General features: G+C 40.9%; 2 protein-coding genes across 2 annotated transcripts in view; one reads left to right on the top strand and one right to left on the bottom strand.

Moving 5' to 3' along the window:
• MED12L (mediator complex subunit 12L) overlaps positions 1 to 7250 on the top strand; it is a 315582-nt gene extending 308332 nt beyond the window's left edge. Inside the window, exons 43-44 of the mRNA XM_061193546.1 lie at positions 4430 to 4511; positions 7163 to 7250. Of these exons, the coding sequence (XP_061049529.1) occupies positions 4430 to 4511; positions 7163 to 7215 (135 nt within the window). The 3' untranslated portion in view covers positions 7216 to 7250. The remainder of the gene's footprint in view (positions 1 to 4429; positions 4512 to 7162) is intronic.
• A 3893-nt stretch (positions 7251 to 11143) lies between these two features.
• Positions 11144 to 20086, bottom strand: part of IGSF10 (immunoglobulin superfamily member 10) — a 40755-nt gene continuing 31812 nt past the window's right edge. The window contains exon 7 of the mRNA XM_061193539.1: positions 11144 to 13134. Coding sequence (XP_061049522.1) covers positions 11223 to 13134 — 1912 coding nt within the window. The 3' untranslated portion in view covers positions 11144 to 11222. The remainder of the gene's footprint in view (positions 13135 to 20086) is intronic.

Here is a 20086-nt window from a genome sequence, read left to right as displayed (position 1 = left end):
GGAAGATTCAACATACACAGATTGTGGTTTTTCGGGCCTCTAGTAAACCTCAATTGACCTATTTATTGACCTGTTTTGATAAATTAAAAGTTTCAACTGCAACAACAGGGATGATGATTCCAGAATCTAGCCAAGCATCAGACCAGCTGGGGGAACCATTTAAAAATACACATTTCCAGCACATTGGCCCCAGAAATTCTAACTCAGGGGCAAATGTGCTGGAGCAGCCTAGGAGGAACCTAGGAGGATGACTCTTTAAATTTCCCCTGGTGGTTTTGTGATTCCTTAGCCAGTCATTACATATTAACAGAAATAAAATTTTTATGAAAAGTAGGCCTATTTATCAAAATAAAAACTTAGAAGAATGACATTGTTTTACATTTTTGAAGCTTTCTTTGACGTCTGAGTTAATAGAAGACATTCAGTTTGTTGTGATATCACACACTGTGTAGCAGCTGGAAAACTGCATTGTATACAACCGAGAGAATGAAAGTGAAAAAAGTAAATGATGTCTTAATATTACTGTGAAAATGGTTTTGACCTTGCAGATACCCCAGTAGACTCTTGGGGTCCCCCAGGCATATTATGTCTTAAGGCCATCCAGCAGACCACCCATCACTCCCCTCGCCACCCCCCATCACACACACACACAAGCTTCCCCGGCACCTACTTACTACCTTGACTCCTCAAAATAAGAAATCTGAGAAGATCACTACAGTGTTTTGTTCTATAAATTACTCTGTTTGAAGCAGACTTTAAATGAACATAAAGAAGGCAGCTAAGTGTTTGTTGAATAAATAAATGTTAAATATTTATGCACTGTGTACCTTTAATCAGCTGATAAATTAAGATTAGATGTCTTTGCAGCCAACCATTTAGAAAATCTGATTATTTTGAAATAAATTAATATTTGGAAGCTAAAAGTTCTAACTAAGGATAGCACTGGATCGTGGTTACTGAGCTCTGAATCCAGAAAGCTGTCTGAATTCCAGCCCCAATACTTAAAACAGGGATCATGGGCAAGTGACAGAAGCCCTCAGAGCCTCAGTTTCTTCGTCTGAAAGTGAGAATAACAGCAGTAAAAGTTCACGATCCCTTATACTTATTTCCGAAATTCAGACACCTCTAAAAATGGAAATTTTCTTTGAAATTTCACTGAACAGGCAAACCTGGCCTGAATTCCTTTGGTAGGAAAAGCTCACCTGAATGGACTTGAAGCTCTTTTCATTTATTTTACCTGATCGGAATATTTGTGTATTTTCCTGCAGAAATTAGTATGTTTGATTATGGAGTACTTTGTAGACCTTGATTAGTCTGTGTATTATGAATGTTTCATAGTTAAGTCAGATAGGCACTGAATTCCAAAACACATCTGCCCCAAGAACTTCAGATGAGAGACTTAGGATAGGTCTTACCACATCAGGATTAAATGGGCTAAGGTATACCTATAATGTCTAGAACATTGCCTAGTACCTAGCGCCATATTAGGTTTTGTTAAATAAGTAGGGTGATATTTCCATACAGATTGCCAACAAACGCATTAAAGAATGCTCAACATCACTAATCATTAGAGAAATGCAAATCAAAACTACAATGAGGTATCACCTCCACCACTCAGAACGGCCATCATCAAAAAATCTACAAACAATAAATGCTGGAGAGGGTGTGGAGAAAAGGGAACCCTCTTAGCACTGTTGGTGGGAATGTAAATTGATACAGCCACTATGGAGAACAGTATGGAGGTTCCTTAAAAAACTAAAAATAGAACTACCATAGGACCCAGCAATCCCACTACTGGGCATATACCCTGAGAAAACCATAATTCAAAAAGAGTCATGTACCACAATGTTCACTGCAGCTCTATTTACAATAGCCAGGACATGGAAGCAACCTGTGTGTCCGTCGACAGATGAATGGATAAAGAAGATGTGGCACATATATACAATGGAATATTACTCAGCCATGAAAAGAAATGAAATTGAGTTATTTGTAGTGAGGTGGATGGACCCAGAGTCTGTCATACAGAGTGAAGTAAGTCAGAAATAGAAAAACAAATACTGTATGCTAACACATATATATGGAATCTAAAAGAAAAAAAAAATGGTTATGAAGAACCTAGGGGCAGGACAGGAATAAAGACACAGACGTAGAGAATGGACTTGAGGACATGGAGAGGGGGAAGGGTAAGCTGAGACGAAGTGAGAGAGTGGCATGGACTTATATATATACTACCAAACGTAAAATAGATAGCTAGTGGGAAGCAGCCGCATAGCACAGGGAGATCAGCTCGGTGCTTTGTGACCGCCTAGAGGGGTGGGAGGGAGACGCAAGAGGGAGGAGATATGGGGATATATGTATATGTATAGCTGATTAACTTTGTTATAAAGCAGAGACTAACACACCATTGTAAAGCAATTATATTCCAATAAAGATGTTAAAAAAAAAAATAGGGTGATATTTCCAAATAAGTGTGGAAACCCCTGAACAGAAAAGAAAGCTCTTCTTATTTTACTAACCTTTCCACATCAATGAAAGATGAGTTTTTGTTTTCTTTTTTCCTCTTGAGTTGGGCAATAGGAAAAAAAAAAAAAAATGGAAGAGTGCTATTTTCCTGCTTTGTATCAGGGAAAGTAGTAACTTTGGTGGAAGTGTACCTTCCTTGTTATTTGGAAATTGAAGGCACTTTAGAATTAGTCATTCTGTTCATTTTTATTGAGCACCTACTATGTGCCTGGCAAGCTGGATACTAGGGCTACATAAGGGAATAAGCCCAAGTCTATCCTGCAGTCACCCATAGTCTAGTGGGAGAGAAATAGTTGAGCCAGTGGTCATGCCAAATACTCGGTTTTAAAAGAATTAACCCGGCAATGCCTTCTAATTTAGGATTGCCAAATAAAATACAGGACTCCCAATTAGTTTGAGTTGCAGGTGAACAATGATTAACTCTTTAGTAGAATTATGTCCCAAATATTGCATGGGACATACTTATACTAAATGCAGTATTTGTCCTACGCAATATTTGGAACGTACTTAGAACCAAAAAATTATTTATCGTTTACCTGAACTTCACATTTAAGGACATTCTGTATTTTCATTTGCTAAAACTGGCAACCCTACCTACGGTCCTGGGCTATTTTCAGCCATATTGGCAAGCTCTGAGTAGGAAATAGATATTGCACTCATATTGGGTAATTGAGTTTGTAAAAGAAGACTATTTATAGAGGTATGGGCAGGGTTAAAGGACACTAAGGATGATGAAACAGCCGGGGCTGGAAGCAGTTACTACCCCCAGGTCCCAGAGGGGCAAGAAGGAAAGAAACAGAGAGGGCCGCTGACAGGCGCCATGGCCATCCCAGGGTGAGATGCGTTCCACCAGCACAGACCCAGTAGGAAGGAAATAGGCAAAAAAAAAAAAAAAAAAAAAAAAAAAAAACCCCAAAACCTTATTCTGCTCCCTCCTGACTTCACTCTGCTCCTGTCCTGCAATCTTGGGAGTGCCCCTGTCCTCACTAGAGGCTGGGAGGCCAGGGGGCCGGCGGCACTCCATACCCAGGTGGGTAGGGGATGGGCCTATGGAAGTAAGTTAATTCATTCCGATGTGTATCTGATTAAGATATCCTTGCATCAGAACACATCCTTTGCTATGACAGTAATAAGCCAGGCGGAAAGAAGGTGGGGAGGGACAGAAAGGAAAAAAGAAAAGGAAGAATAGAGTGACAGTCTGAAATTTGAAGGTCAAGGAAAAAAATGAATCAGCACTATGAATGATTTTAATCAAAGGTAATTTTGTTTCCGCCAAATAGGTTCTTTTTCCCCTCTTTGGAATAACGATCTCGATTTCTTGTATCAACTTAATGGCTAGAACCAGGGCCCCCGGACCCTCATATTATGCCGGCACGTGTACGACCCTGGAAGCCAGCACCTCCTTAACGTGTGGTCCTCGGTGCCTCACCGGGCTCGCCCCCGCCCGACCTTCATCCTCCATCAGGCAGGAGGGCACAGTCCCAGATGAGTCCAGGCCCCTACACTCCTCACCACGCTCTTGTCTCCATTAGCCCAAGGCCAGGCCTGTGGTGCTTGACCCAATCCTCCCACCAGACAGCTTTCAGTTTGCTGATGCAAATGGTTTGTAACATGGTGATACCAACTAGCCAACTGGTGAAGGCTGAGGTAACAAGGATATGTGAACCACTGGGCACGGCTGGGCTCCTTCCTCAGGGCTCTCCCAGCAAAGGCTAGGTCACCACCCGGAGACGGGTTTTGGAATGGATGGGGCACTTTCAGGTAATGCCCAGGTGTCCACCAGGCTTGGCTGAAGGTCCGTGTCCGCGCACTGGGCGTGGTCCTGCGCAGGGCTTCAAAGCGTGCTGCAGACCTTCTGCTCTCGTCTGTGCTGAGCGCTGATTTCCCTCCTTTCTCTGGATTACAGTTTCCCAGGCAAGGCTTGCAGCAGACCCAGCAACAGCAGCAGACGGCCGCTCTGGTGCGGCAGCTCCAGAAGCAGCTTTCCAGTAAGTACCCTCCGTCCGGAACAGATGGCTCCCGGGACGTGAAAAACAAGCCAGCGAGCAAAACACAGGTGGCAGTTCCTCAAAAACGGCCAGCACACTGTCTTCCTTGGTGCCGTTTTCGTGTGCGTTTTAGTCCAGGCCCTTCTCATTTTGTTCGTGTTGGTTTGAATGCTTCTTTTCCGGAAAAGCCCCAGTCTTTTCCTTGAGTTCAGCGAGGATGTTTTCCTGTTGCTTCTCTTTGAATCTGGGAATGTTTCTTTCCAGCTGGGGTCCCTGTGGAACGGCAGGTGCTTTTCTTATAAAGCTAGATGTCCCAGAGAGCAACTCGGCTGATACCCTCCAGTGTACGATGGAGCAGGCTAGGTGCCCGCCCTGCCCCCAAGACTCAGATATGGAGAGGCCAGCACCAGACCTATCCCCTGGTCACTAGGGCCATGACCGCTCTTACCACGGCACCACCCTACCTTTCCTGATAGCGACTAAGAGAAATCAAGACCCATAACGTGGCAGGCGGCATCGCAGGACAGTGTTTCTCCCCGGTTAATCTTGCTGCTGTGCTGGCGTGCTACCTTTCTAGGGCGCGTGCCGACAACCCATTCCATCAGGCCTCATCCCGGTGCCAGCAACCTGCTCCCGTGAATCCAGTCGCCCTGTGCTGGAGTCACGGGATGGGCAACTCTTTTAGAAATGGGAGCGAGGCCCCTGTGATACAAAGAATATTGGCCTGGAAGTCAGGAGACCTAAATTCTGCTGCCAGCTCTATCACCATTATCTGGATCACGCAGTTTTTCATCCATACAGCGAGCAGGGAGACTAGCAGTTTCTCGATTCTGTGCTTCTGAGGTACAGAGCGACGAGCAGCGAGTTCTGAAGGCAGTGGCGTGGCTCTGGTGGGATACTGTAGGGAAGAGGGTCAGTTGATGACTGAGAGGGGCAGCTTGGCTCCAGTCTTAATTTCCTGGCTGGCTGCTGCCCGTGTGTTTTCCTGGGCAGAGGGAGCACCTCTCTTAGACCCTGTGTCTCTCTGAGGGCATAACCAAGGTCTGTTGTTGTTGTTCTTGTTGTTGTTTTCCTTTAAAAATATTTCCCTCAGTTAAATCATGTCAATCTTTTCCAACAACTGTTCCATCGGTGTGGTCTATTAAACACGTGTGGTTAAAATTTCACTGTGTTTCATCAGCTCCAGAGTTCACATTTTTTTTTTTTTTTTTTTGGCTGCACTGGGTCTTCACTGCTGCACGCGGGCTTTCTCTAGCTGCGGCGAGCGGGAGCCACTCTTCGTTGTGGTGCACTGGCTCTAGGCGCGCAGGCTTCAGTAGTTGTGGCGCACGGACTTAGTTGCTCCGCGGCATGTGGGATCTTCCCGGACCAGGGCTCGAACCCGTGTCCCCTGCATTGGCAGGCGGATTCTTAACCACTGTGCCACCAGGGAAGTCCCCAGAGTTCACATTTTTGCATGACTAAAGAGAATATAATTTTAAGGTAGAGACAACATGTTATATTTTAATTTTTTTTTTCTAGTGATTGGAGGTATGTACCTACAATTTTTATGGAGTAGCACCTACCTGGGGAGCATACTCTTGGTTCCTATTTCCAAGGGCTCACAGAATGCTGGGGGTTTTTTGTGTTTTTTTGGTTTTTGGGGGGGTTTTTTTTGCCGTCAATTCTGGAGCACTTTCTTGGACCCATGACTTTACATGTATTAATTCACTTGATTCCTAAACCACCTTGTGTGACGAGGTATTATTGCTATTCCTGTATTACAGACGAGGAAGCAACTAAAGAACAGGGACATTTTCTCGTTTGCCCGAGGTTACTCGGCTAGCAGTTGGGACTAAAACTCAGACTGTCTCCTTCCAGAGCCCACCTCTTAACCACAACATATATTCTGATGCCTGACATGAGCAGTGATGCCGGCCTTCTTTGTTGAATAAGGGCAACTAAGCCGAGCTGCCCACTGCACAGCTCCAGCCGGCTGCATTTATGCCATAATCCTTGTGAATGGGGCCTTTGGATTTGAATAGTCCCACCAGAGTTGTGCAAGCAGTAGCTATTTCTAAGCCTGTGTCATTTTTTTGAACCTACTCACTGTTCTTTATTTGTCCAGGTGTGCATATAGACACATGTGCACAGGCACACACTCGCGTCACACACACAGCCTGTCTCTCCCATGCATACACTCTTGCATGGTTCTCTCTGATGTATCCATGGCCATTTGCAGAAAATTGCCCCTTTCAAGCTACTTCTCTCTCACCTATTATAACATCAGTGTTAAAGTAGAATCTCTGATGTGCTTTTATGAAGTTTCCAGAACTTTTCATGTTTTATGATACAGTCCTTTTTTATGTTAGTATTGCGATGTTTCTTAGCTCAGGGATACAGACTTTGGACGGGCCAATGACCCTCGTCCCAAGGCCTGTTGCTGGCCATTGTGGGACTCTGATGTAGAGGTGGCCCCTCTGCGGAATGAATTCAGCAGCGGTATTAAGACCTTGGCCGCACAGGTGTCTGGGCTAGTGTTATACTTCCTGACCAGTCAGTTTGCTTTCAGTACCAGCCTCAGGAATAGAGGAACAGTGACAAGAGCATGCCATCAATCTGTGGCATAATTTTGCATCTGCAGTTTTATTGGAGTTTCTTTTTCTCATTAGGTAACCAGCCACAGCAAGGAGTGACTCCCTACGGGCATCCTTCACACTTCTGAGTCTGGAAGAGAACAAAGACATGAAGTTTTTCGTTTGCACTGAAAAATAGAAAATCACATTTAATGCATTAGTCATCTTTAGAAATGTCCCTTTGTTCTTTCATTTCTTTGGCGTTTTCCTATATTTTACGCTATATTTCATACAAAGGTGTTTAAACAAAAAGTAAAGGAAAAGGTGTGGTTTGGTTTTGTTTCATTCAATTTGAAAGTAGGTTTAAAAATGTGGATCATGTGGGCCTAACTCCAGGAAGAGTTCGGTAGCAGACCTTTTGAAATTGGTGCTTTTATTGAATCTCGTAGTTATAGAAAGAATGGATTATGGTGGATTTAAAATATTTATGTATTCATTAATGATGAAGTTTGGTTTTTTTGTTTTTTGGGGTTTTTTTTTTTGTTTTTTGGGGGTTTTTTTGCAAACTGTGCCGGACCAAACTACTGATTTGAAAGGCATGTCAGATCTTGACAGGAAAGCAACCCATTTATTCTGCATTCACCTTTGGTGGCGAAATGGACATTTATTTGCATCGCTCTAATTTGAAATGTTTGTAATTTCTTAAGCACTTTATGAACTTTGTTCTTATTTATGTAGGATTTTTCTTTGCTTCTGTTGTGGTCAAAAGGTGCTGAAACAGATTGTTGCTTAGTACTTAAACTTCTTAGACCAAGAACTTAAACCAAGGCTTCTGTGAGAGCCACCCTAAGGTACGTGGAAGCCTGTTAGAAGTAGCTGTACTACTAAATTTGTTTTCAGTGGCGAGATCATTGACCAGAGTCTTTGTGAAGGTACAACATGTAAATTCTAAAGGCCGGAATGAACCACAGTGGAATTGTTCCAATTATTTGCCAGATTTGGCAAAAATGACTCTGTCCAGTTTTGGTTCTCCTGAACCTTATGCCAACTTGAGAAAAAAATCTCGCAGCTGGCCTGAGATTCCACAGTGCTCAAACTTGACATGGTTTCCAGAGAATCTGGCCCCCAAGTCCAGGGGGGCTCTGGTTTTCATAAGAGATGTATTTGCTGTTTATTTTGTATGGTAAGTATTTGCTATTTTGAATTTAACTATTAATGTTGGTGTCTGTCTTGGTTGTGTATTGCATATACTGTATTTATAAATTGGTGCAAAAAGCACAAGTAAAGTAAATTATACATCAAATTTATTATAAAGAAATAGTAACTATTTTAACTTTGTTCAAGTATGTGGTAATTTGCTCCTATTAGAGTAAAAAATACAGTAAATTATTATCAGTTTGTGTAACTTAAGAGTATTCCATATAATATTTTTTTAGATTTAGATGCATAAAATTTTGAATGTGAAAATTGCAGGGCATTTTAAAACATGTGGGGGATATTTTCCCATGTTCTGTGTTAATTCATTTTCTTTTGCCATATGAATTTACATGTAACGTAGTCGCGCATACTGTGAATAGATTTGTCTATAATGAGCAAACCATGTAGAACTACTTTTTTTAAATGTAGCTGGTACAACTTTAGTAGATCATTTCCTTTGCAAATCATTATATAAATAATTTATATCTTCCCAGGTGAGTTACTCATTGCAAAGTTTGACTCATGCAAATGACCTCAAATACATGTCCGCTTACTTTGCTGTGGCAGCATCCATGTGAACTGCTTTGTACACTGTGAAACGATTTCGCTCCAGCCCGCTCATTTCATGTTTACTCTGGGCTGGAAAAGACTTTGCCAAAACATTAAAGACCATTCTTTTCACTAAATTAACATGTTCTATCTGCTTTCAGAAGATGAATCTTGACATTTCAGCTGGTTTTGTATATCAGAGTTTTTTTTGTTTTTTGTTTTTTTCCCTCTTGAGAGTCATACTTAGAGTTCATGAAGTTATTTTTTCTTCAAAGTGATCTGTCATATAATGACTGCCTTGGCAAAACAACTGAAATGTGAATGTCGTGCCTAGTGCGTACCGGTCATGTTCTGTCCTGATTGTTGTTTTACTTCTCCTCAAGAATTACTGGTGTTTAAAATGCCACTTTTCAGTTTGAACCATATATATTTGTAGCTCAATATTGCAAACAGAAGTAAGACTGTTTCAAGAATGAGTGTTATAATTGCATAGCATTTGTATGCACTTTATATTTTGCAGAAGTTAGTGAAATTAATTTATTAATCATTTTGCACTTGAAAGCTGTGGGGCATAGCTTTTTGTTGTTGTCGTCTCCTTTTTTTTCTTTAGATGGGAAAGCTAAGATATGGTAAGGCCCTATAATTTGACGATTCTACAGAGAGTTGAGGAAAAACCTAGAACTGGTTTTCCCCTGTGTCCTATACAGAGAGAAACTGGAATTTTCAGTCTATTCTTATCATATTTCCTCCCACTTAATCCTCTCTCCTGAGAGTTTTCTTTTTCTTTTTTAGAATATGCATTGATTTGTCTTGAAATGATCACAAAGGAAAGCCCTGTCCTTCGGCAGAACCTGGTAATTTGCTTGGTAAGACAAAGAGGAAATTATCTTAGGATAAGGTGGAGACCCCAGTTTCCCTTAAAGACTTTGAAATAGAATGGAGTTGGACATAAGAAGCCCTTAGATACACCTGTTTACACAGTAGGCTTCTTCCTAATAGGGTTACATTTGTCCTTTTTTAATTCCTCTTGGTCCGGAAGTAGAATGAGATCACTGTTTGTTAGAACGAGTATCCCTTGACTGCTTGTGGCCACAGGATACCAACGTCAAAGAACGTAGGAATCAGGTCACCTCTTTAGGTGGGGCAAGCTGAAAGTTGGTGTGATGAAAACACAATGAAGTGAGTGAGTCCCCCCCATCTGTCTCAACTGATTGACAGGGGCAAATGTAGTTCTCGGTTTTGTGTGCTGAGATATCTGAGCAAGACCTATGGCATTTTCTTCTTTTTCATTTATTAAGTCTCCTATAAGTCTTCTTAAATAATAGGCAAATAATTGAATAGATGCTGGAGAAATTACACTGGAAAATCCTAGCCTCTAGAGTTAGAAAAGCTGAATCATATTGTCCCGTAAATTAATTCAGGTTGAATTAAGCATGTAATGTAAATTCAGTGAATTACAAAAAGCAACATTTTGTATAGGGTTGATCAAATTTTAACTACAGTGAAACTCCATTATATGTATTCAGTCTAGATTTTCCCAAACATTTCCCTGTCACAAAGGATTATCACCTTATAGAATAAATGCTCATAGAGCAATGATTGATTCCTCCTAAGAAAATTTTCCTTATAAACAAATAGTTCCAAACCAGGGGTGCCTGAGCTAGATTTTGAAGTTATAAAGAAGTTTCAGTGTATTTATTTTAAAAACTTTTTAATGGCTTTATTTGGGATAGATGTAATCAACCCCCTTTTCACGTTTTATGATGTGCAGGTGTTAAGTTGCTTTTTTACAAGTGGAAATTCAGCCTGCATTTATTTTTAAATGCAGTTATTAAAACCTTTTTTTGTATTCCCCATCAATGAAAATTTCAGTGTGCACAAAATGGTGAATCATAAAACAGTTCAGCGCTTATTTTCTGTGGGTTTTAGTAAAATATTTATAAACTGACCACAGTATTTATACATCAGGATGGCAAATTTACATGGACCGCAAATTTAATCTTTTCCATTGTGTCTGTCCTCAGCGCCATGCTTGTAACATTGATTAATAGAAGGTGGACACTAGGCAAATGAAAGAAAAAAAAAAAGTCCATTCTTTAATGAAGAATTCAGGTACATTAGCCACTTGTTATTTTATGGTCGTTTTTCTCTTAATGTTCATTGTTATTTGTTGGCAAAATAAAAGTGCCTTAAGTTAAAAGTTTGTTTTGAGATCCATTATAAAAAAATCAGTATCAGTTCATAATGCATTTATTTACAAGTCCTTTTTTTTTTTGCATGTCTATTATAAATTTAATATTGTAAGTGTATTCAAATTCATTTACATGCCTATGGCTGCCTTTGATTAAACTTCTTCCAAAAAGTAAATTCTGTCCAGATGTTGCCTTTGTTCAGGTAGTTTTATTTTCTGTCAGATTACCTGGATGTAAGTTGTTGCGTAATCACTTCCAAGTGGATTCTTTGCTGTGCATCTGTATATCCCAGAATCTGAGGTTTGAGGATTCTGAATGACTAGGGTACCTTGTGGGTGAAAACGTTGAATTCCACGCGTCCTCCCTTTGTGTGCCCCTGAGAACAGGGCGTGGTCAGGCATCTCCCATGTGATTTCTGGCTTGGGGACTCCCAGGGCCACACAGTGGAGCTGAACGGCCACGCCTGTCCTTGTGAGGACGCTCCTGGGTAGGCGATTTGTAATTCGGGGAGGGTAGGCCACAACCATTACTGGAACAGTAATCAGTGCGTGGCCAATGCTGTTTTGAGCCTTACAGACGTAGCTTCCTCTGTCATGAGCTGTTGCCTCTTTGATGACTAAGGTGCCGTTTTCATGCAGTATGTATTTTCCACTGATCTGAGGCCTGTCTATTACATAACCACTTGGCACAGTCCATTTGATACGTGGCTTAGGGCTTCCATCAGAGACACAGCGCAACGATAGAGTGTCTCCACTGATACTGTAAACTGTTCCTCGTGCATAAGTGACAATCACTGGCTTTTGGCCAATTTCTAATACAATTAATTTCTCAATATAGCCAACTTTATTTCTTGCTGCACACCGATATTTTCCTGCGTCGTCCCGAGTCGTTGTAGAAATGATAAAAGAGCCGTTACTTGCTATTAGATACTGAGAATTTTTTGGTCCGTTGGGAAACAACTGTGTGCCATTTGGTAAAATCCAGATTATTTCAGGTGGTGGGTTTCCATCAACAGAGCAATTCAATGCTGTGGACTTTCCAAGCTGGGCAACGATTTTTTCATTAAGTGGATTTCTGAATGTCGGTCTTCTCAGCATTTCCAGTACTTCTAACTGTACCACCAGCACACTCTCTCCTCCTTCATTCCGAGCCACACAGGTAAAATTGGCTGCATCTGAAAGCCTCACGTTCCTGATTTCCAAGGTTCCGTTTTTATGCACTGTGATTCTGCTTCCGTAGTACGGAACTGTGAGGAAAATATTGTCTGGCATGATCCACATGATTTGAGGAGATGGCGTCCCTTCGGCTCTGCAGTTGAAGTGTTTTTTGGAATGCCTCACTGCCGTGGCTTTAATGATGGTTTTATCTGTATACAGACCATTGATTAATGGAGGTTTGGAGACAACGTCCAGTTTGTACATTTTGGTGTCATCCCCACTGGGATTTCGTGCCACACATACGTACTCTCCAGAATCGAGCAGTTTCACTCTGTTGACGGACAAAGACCCATTGGCATGAAATGTGTACCTGTCCTTAGAGAATGAAATCATGTCAGTGGAAGGCAGCAACCAAAATACGTTTGGCTTGGGTTCCCCAGTGACCTCACAGTCAAGGACGGCTGTGTCTCCAGCCTTGACTCTCGTGTTGGTCTTGTAACCCTGCCGGATCCGTGGGGCAGCTGTTATGACTGTTAGGTGGACTTTCATTTCATCCTTCCCTAGAGTGTTCTGGGCATGGCACGTGTAATCTCCTTCCTCTGCCATCCCAACTCTGTTGAAGTATAAGGTTCCGTTGTCGAAGAGGGTGAACCTCCTGGTGCTGTGGCCACTGTCGTCGGCCTGCATGGCGTTATTTATCATCGTCCCATCAGGCAGACTCCAGGATATCTCGGGCACTGGTGAGCCGGAAGCCATGCAATCGACTTGGAAGTCTTTCCCGTGAAACACTTGCTTTTTAAAATGTTGCTTGTGGTCAATTTTGGCAGGTTTCCGTCTTAGGCTGACGTGCATCAGGGTCAGATCGTCCCCCATCTTGTTTCTCGCCACACACAAGTAGTCCCCACCGTCTTTTTCTGTTACTGATCCAACAAACAGGGATCCATTTGGGTAGACATGGATGCGGCTGCCCATTCTGAGGAAAGAAGAGACTGATTGATTGATTATGCAGGTATTAGCAAGGGGTGGGAGACTTATTTACACAGGATTAGCTTTATGGACATTTTCTTAAACTGTTGCAATGGAATTAAAATCAGTACTGGCTTCTTTACTGTCTTTTAAGCTATTCTGAAAGATGAAATTAGCTGAACAGATATGATTTAGTGCAGACAAGCAGTATGTCTTAGATGGACTTCAAATGAATCTCCTTTGCATTTCAATTAAAAAGAATTTTAATGGTGATGAGAATATTAGAAATACCAGTTTCCTAGACCCATGACTGACTGTCTTGACCACTTTACACATCAAATGATCATTTTGTGATATACGTCAGTAAAGAACAACTTTCATACAAATTTACTTGCTCAGAAAAGATACCAGGTTTTCCTTTTTAAAGAGATATTAGTAATCATTTATTTGGTTAGAAAATGAGTTTTACTTTTTTTTATAAAGAGAGAAAATGCCAAGGTAAGACACATTAGAAGCTTACTAAAGCATCTGTCTTTGCAGGCAGCTGTACCGTGACTCTGGTCTCTGTATTATATTGAACTTCATGAAGACCATTTTTCTCTCTGAAGCCACTACACAGCCTGCTATTACCACATTGAACCATCAGGTGGCAGATCTTTCCTGGTAAAACTAAATCTAGTTTTTCAAAAAGACCAGTGGAAACTGAGCAACTGCTAAAAACGCAATCAAAACACCCATAGGTGGAAATCTCCGTATATGTTTTTCTCCTAGTTTTTTGGCAACATGAGCTAAGCAGGTGGGTGAAACGAGAGAGAAAAGTGTGGATGACCTTTCATAGCACAACTGCTAAGCAAGTCAAACAGCCTCAAGTCATTTTTTACCTTCAAGAAAACATACTGTGAGTAGGAAGAGTATTTGTTGTAGGACAACTTACAAGTGCTGATATTTTTTTTTTTCTTTCCTCAAGCCTGGAAAGAACTTGTCTTGCATATAAAACAAAGGAAGGTCATCATAATGGATGCACTTAATAAAAGGAATAGAAACTACAAGGGTCTTTGCATTTATTTTTTAATCTTTAGGTAGTTCCCCACTATACAGCCAAAAAAATAAAATGATACTTAGACATAGTAACTTGCCCTTTTCACCATGCTACACTGCCACCTGCTATCATTCTTTCCTAATGCTTTCTAAGAGCTCTGTTTCTCAAACTCGAGTGCGCATTAAAATCATTTGTATAAAATAGTGCTGTTGCCTGGGTCCCACCTCCAGAATTTCTGACTTAATTGGTGTGGAGTGTGACCTTGGCCTCAGGACTCAGTTTTCCAAATGACTCTCATGTGCAGCAAAGTCTGAGAACCACTGCTCTAAATCTTGGTATTTAATGCAGTTCCCTCATCACCTGCATCAGAATTACATGGGGTCTAATTTCAGATGCATATTTCCCGGTTTCACTGTTCAGAGATTCTGATCCAATAGATCTAGCCAGGGATCCGGGAACCCACTGTTTGACAAACTTCCCAGGTGACTCTATGAACATTAAAGTTTGTGAAAGTCTCAAATTTGAGTGTGTGCTATAATCACCTGGACAGCTTTTAAGAACACAGATTGGGTGTCAAAACACAGAATCGGATTCAAGTTCTCAGGCAATGCTAATGCTCTTGGTAGGGGGACAACCCTTTGAAAACCAGTGACTCAAAATGACCTTTCCTTGCCCCAAAAGCTGATGCATCTGGAAGTTGTAATATATAAAAAGAGAACTGTAACTGTTTCCTTTCATAAACTGATATTAAGGGAAAATTTACTTTTGAAAGTGGAAGTTTTCCCTGAGTAAAAGAAAGGGAAGTTTTTATGAAAATTAATGCACAGGCAAGCATCTGCAGTCTTTTAGAACAGTGTTTCTTGGACCTTATTGTGCATGTGATTCACCTGAGGATCTTTTTAAAATGCAGATTCTGATTCTGCCCATCTGGGATGGGGCCTGAGTTTCTGTTCTTGTAACAAGCCCCCAGGTCATGAGAAGCAAGGTTCCAAAGAAGAGGAAACACAATTCTGTCCTGAAACATAGGTCACGTAAGTCACATTTAAAGTCCTGGAGGTAGACCAGTAGTGCTCTAAAAGTCTGAGATGGTTAAAAAAAAATTCAGAAAAGGCAACTGTTCAGCTGACAACTAGGCTTTAAAAAAGTAAAAAGTTTTGCTTATTTTGTTGATGGTGGAATAGACTTGGATGAGCATAGCTATGATGAAAATTTTCGTTTTTAGAATCTAAAATAAATTCAGACTTACAGAGCCAAGAAGTGGCAACAGGAAGGACTTTTTTTTTTTTTAACAGCAGAAGTGCCCTTTTAATTTCTCTTGACATCTAAAGCATCTAAGTAAAGAGCATTCTTGCCTTTCTGAGTGGGTTAGTTGCAGAATAATCACTGAAGTGTTCAGTTAGCAAACAAGTTGTAGTTCATTATAAAAGAAAAGAATGACAGTACCTCTAGTGGACCTGTGATAGCATCTGTGATCTTACACACTCTGTTGCCTCTTCCAAAATATGAACAATCTTTCTGTGTTCCGTAAGTGCTTTCCCAAAACAAAATATAAACAGCCTACCTAATATCTTTGCTATTAAACTCTGAAAGATTTGTTGGACTACCTAGGTCGAGATTTATTGGTCGAGATTTATTCTGAGATGCTAATGTGTTTTAGACATTCCTTTGGATTAACTTTTTAAGACATTCCCTTACATTTTTTCACACCTCTTCCATTCTTAAAAATTGACCTAATGCCCAGTAAACATTTTAGACATTGTTTTTACAACCTAAACTTTGAAATTTATCTGTTATTCCCATCACAAGTGTAATGCCTTCTACACTTCTTGCATTGGTTTCTGCATGGGTAGTGAAATTGTATTCAGAATTACACAGAAAAATGAGCAGTCTCTGGGTAAATGAGAATCACCCTCATGTGCTGCAGGGTGATTAAACAGACATGCTGATATTATACTATTATATACAAAAACTGGTAAGCTATTGAAAATACTTGATGCTACAAATGGGTATACGTGTAGTAGATAACAAGCATACACATGTGACTTGTGAAGTTTACATTTCGTAACTCAGCATTTTAAAATTTTAAATCTAAATTTCAATTTAAAATTTAGGTAATTTTCATGACTTATTTGAAAAGCTTGGAAATTAACATTTACTTTGGAGTTAAAGATCACAAGTTAAATTCCTTAACTATATCCGTTACCAACTTATAGTTTGACACTAGAAAAAAATCTATTCTTTTAAGCAGAAACTCATGTATAATTTCTCTTGCATGGATATTTTCTATTAATAAATAAACATGGAGGTGGAGTCAAGATGGCAGCGTGGGAAGATGCAGAGTTAGCGTTTCCCCACAACTATGGCACCTACCGGCCACTGGTAGGGGACTCTGACGCCCAAGGAGACGGGAGGAACCCCAAAGTGAACCAGTAGGACGTAGGGGGACTGAGGGGGGAGGTGAAGTGGAGGCCAGACAGGATCAGCAACCCTGAGGCCAGGGAGATCAGGAGAGGCAGGCAGGAGGGGCCATCCCAGACCGGAGGAGCGGAGGGCGATTGCCCCACCCACTCGGGCACAGGGAGCTTGCTGAGCTCCCAGGCCGACCCCCTGCCCTCCAAACCCCGCTCCAGGCCACGTGGGTCCTTAGGGGCATAGGAGGGAGGCTGGGGAGTTCAGGAGAGGCAGGCGGGAGGGGCCCTCTGGGAGGAGCGGGAGAGGAACAGAGGGCGTTTGAGCCCAGAAAGGCTGCTGGGCTCCCAGGTGAGGTCCCCTGCCCTCTGAGAGCAGGGGTGGGGGGCACGCCTGGGCCCCTTCTGTTCCTTGAGCCTAAGCCCCACCCCCCCCACAGCCCCCAGGGCCTTTTCCAGCCCTGTCAGTGGTCCTGAGCATTGGCCCCGCCCACCACCCAAACCTCACCCTTGCTTAGACCCTGCCCTCCACAGCCAAGGCCTTTTCCAGCCTTTTTTTTCCCCCCCCCTCCTCTTTTTTACTACTGTGGTACTGTTGTACCTTCTGGTTGTTGATTCATCTATATTTTTATTTTTATATTCTTAACATATCTGTTAGTTTCCTAGTCTAATTTTTTACTTTGTTACTGTGGTTTTTTTTTTTTTTTGCTGCCCCAGGCAGCTTACAGGATCTTGGTTCATGAGCCCACGGGTGGGCCAAAGCTCCTGCAGTGGGAGCTCTGAGTCCGAACCACTGGACTAACAGAGAACCTCAGACCCCAGGGAATATTCATCCGAGTGAGGTCCCACAGAGTTCCTCATCTCAGCACCATGACCCAGCTCTACACAGTAGCCTACAAAGCCCAGTGTTGGAAGCCTCAGGCCAAACAACCAGTAAGAGATGAACACAATCCCACTCATAAAAAAAAAAAAATGAGATGGCCAAAAAATATGTCACAGATGAAGGAGCAAAGCAAAAACCTACAAGACCAAATAAATGAAGAGGAAATAGGCAATCTACCTGAAAAAGAATTCACAGTAATGATAGTAAAGATGATCCAGAATCTCAGAAATAGAATGGAGGCACAGATGGAGAATATACAAGAAATGTTTAACAAAGATCTAGAAGAACTAAAGAATAAACAGAGATGAACAATGTAATAAGTGAAAAATACACTAGAAGGAATCGATAACAGAATAACTGAGGCAGAAGAACGAATAAGTGAGCTGGAAAACAAAATATTGGAAATAATTGCTGAGGAGCAGAATAAAGAAAGAATGAAAAGAGTTGAAGACAATCTCAGAGACTTCTGGGACAACACAAAATGCACCAACATTCGAATTATAGGGGTCCCAGAAGAAGAAGAGGAAAAGAAAGAGCCTGAGAAAACACTTGAAGAGATTATAGTTGAAAACTTCCCTAACATGGGAAAGGAAATAGTCACCCAAGTCCAGGAAGCACAGAGTATCCCATAAAGGATAAACCCTAGGAAAAACACACCAAGACACATATTAATCAAACTAACAAAAATTAAAAGAAAAAATATTAAAAACAGCAAGGGAAAAACCAAACATAACCTACAAAGGAATCCCCATAAGGTTATCAGCTGATTTTTCAGCAGAAACTCTGCAGGCCAGAAGGGAGTAGCAGGATGTACTTAAAGTGATGAAAGAGAAAAACCTACAACCAAGATTACTCTACCCAGCAAAGATCTCATTCAGATTCGATGGAGAAGTCAAAAGCTTTTCAGACAAGCAAAAGCTAAGAGAATTCAGCACCACGAAACCAGCTTTACAACAAATGCTAAAGAAACTTCTTTAAGCGGGAAACACAAGACAAGAAAAAGACCCACAAAAACAAACCCAAAACAATTAAGAAAATGGTAATAGGAACATACATATCAATAATAACCTTGAATGTAAATGGATTAAATGCCCCAACCAAAAGACTGAGACTGGCTGAATGGATACAAAAACAAGAACCATCTATATGCTGTCTACAAGAGACCCACATCAGACCACTTCAGGGACACATACAGACTGAAAGTGAAGGGATGGAATAAGATATTCCATGCAAATGGAAATCAAAAGAAAACTGGAGTAGCAATACTTGTATCAGATAAAATAGACTTTAAAATAAAGACTGTTACAAGAGGTAAGGAGGGACACTACATAATGATCAAAGGATCAATCCAAGAAGAAGATATAACAATTATAAATGTTTATGCACCCAACATAGGAGCACCTCAATACAGAAGGCAAATGCTAACAGCCATAAAAGGGGAAACTGACAGTAACACAATAATAGTAGGGGACTTTGACACCCCATTTACACCAGTGGACAGATCATCCAAACAGAAAATAAATAAGGAAACACAAGCTTTAAATGACACAAGAGACCAGATAGGGCTAATTGATATTTATAGAACATTCCACCCAAAAGTGGCAGAATACACTTTCTTCTCAAGTGCACATGGAACATTCTCCAGGATAGATCACATCTTGGGTCACAAATCAAGCCTCGGAAAATTTAAGAAAATTGAAATTGTATCAAGCATCTTTTCTGACCACAATGCTATGATATTGGAAATCAATTACAGGAAAAAAACATTAAAAACACAAACACATGGAGGCTAAACAATACGTTACTAAGTAACCAAGAGATGACTGAAGAAATCAAAGAGCAAATCAAAAAATACCTAGAGACAAATGACAATGAAAACACGACGATCCAAAACCTATGGGATGCAGCAAAAGCAGTTCTAAGAGGGGAGTTTACAGCTATACAAGCCTACCTCAAGAAACAAGAAAAATCTCAAATAAATCTAACCTTACGCCTAAACGAACTAGAGAAAGAAGAACAAACACAACTGAAAGTTAGCAGAAGGAAAGAAATCATAAAGATCAGAGCAGAAATAAATGAAATAGAAACAAAGAAAACAATAGCAAAGATCAATAAAACTAAAAGCTGGTTCTTTGAGAAGATAAACAAAATTGATAAACCCTTAGCCAGACTCATCAAGAAAAAAAGGAAGAGGACACAAATCAATAAAATTGGAAATGAAAAAGGAGAAATCACAACTGACACTGCAGAAATACAAAGAATTATAAGAGACTACTACAAACAACGATATGGCAATCAAATGGACAACCATGAAGAAATGGACAAATTCTTGGAAAGGTACAATTTTCCAAGACTGAACCAGGAAGAATTAGAAAATATAAACAGACCTATCACAAGTAATGAAATTGAAACTGTGATTAAAAATCTTCCAACACACAAAAGTCCAGGACCAGATGGCTTCACAGGCCAATTCTGTCAAACATTTAGAGAAGAGCTAACACCGATCCTTCTCAAACTCTTCCAAAAAATTGCAGAGGGAGAAACACTCCCAAATTCATTCTACGAAGCCACTGTCACCCTGACACCAAAACCAGAAAAAGATATCACAAAAAAAGAAAACTACAGTCCA

The sequence above is a fragment of the Eubalaena glacialis genome, chromosome 6, assembly GCF_028564815.1.
Source record: "Eubalaena glacialis isolate mEubGla1 chromosome 6, mEubGla1.1.hap2.+ XY, whole genome shotgun sequence".
NCBI classification, from domain to species: Eukaryota; Metazoa; Chordata; class Mammalia; order Artiodactyla; family Balaenidae; genus Eubalaena; species Eubalaena glacialis.
Note: the sequence above shows the minus strand (reverse complement) of the source record. Positions and strands in the feature narration are given on the sequence as shown.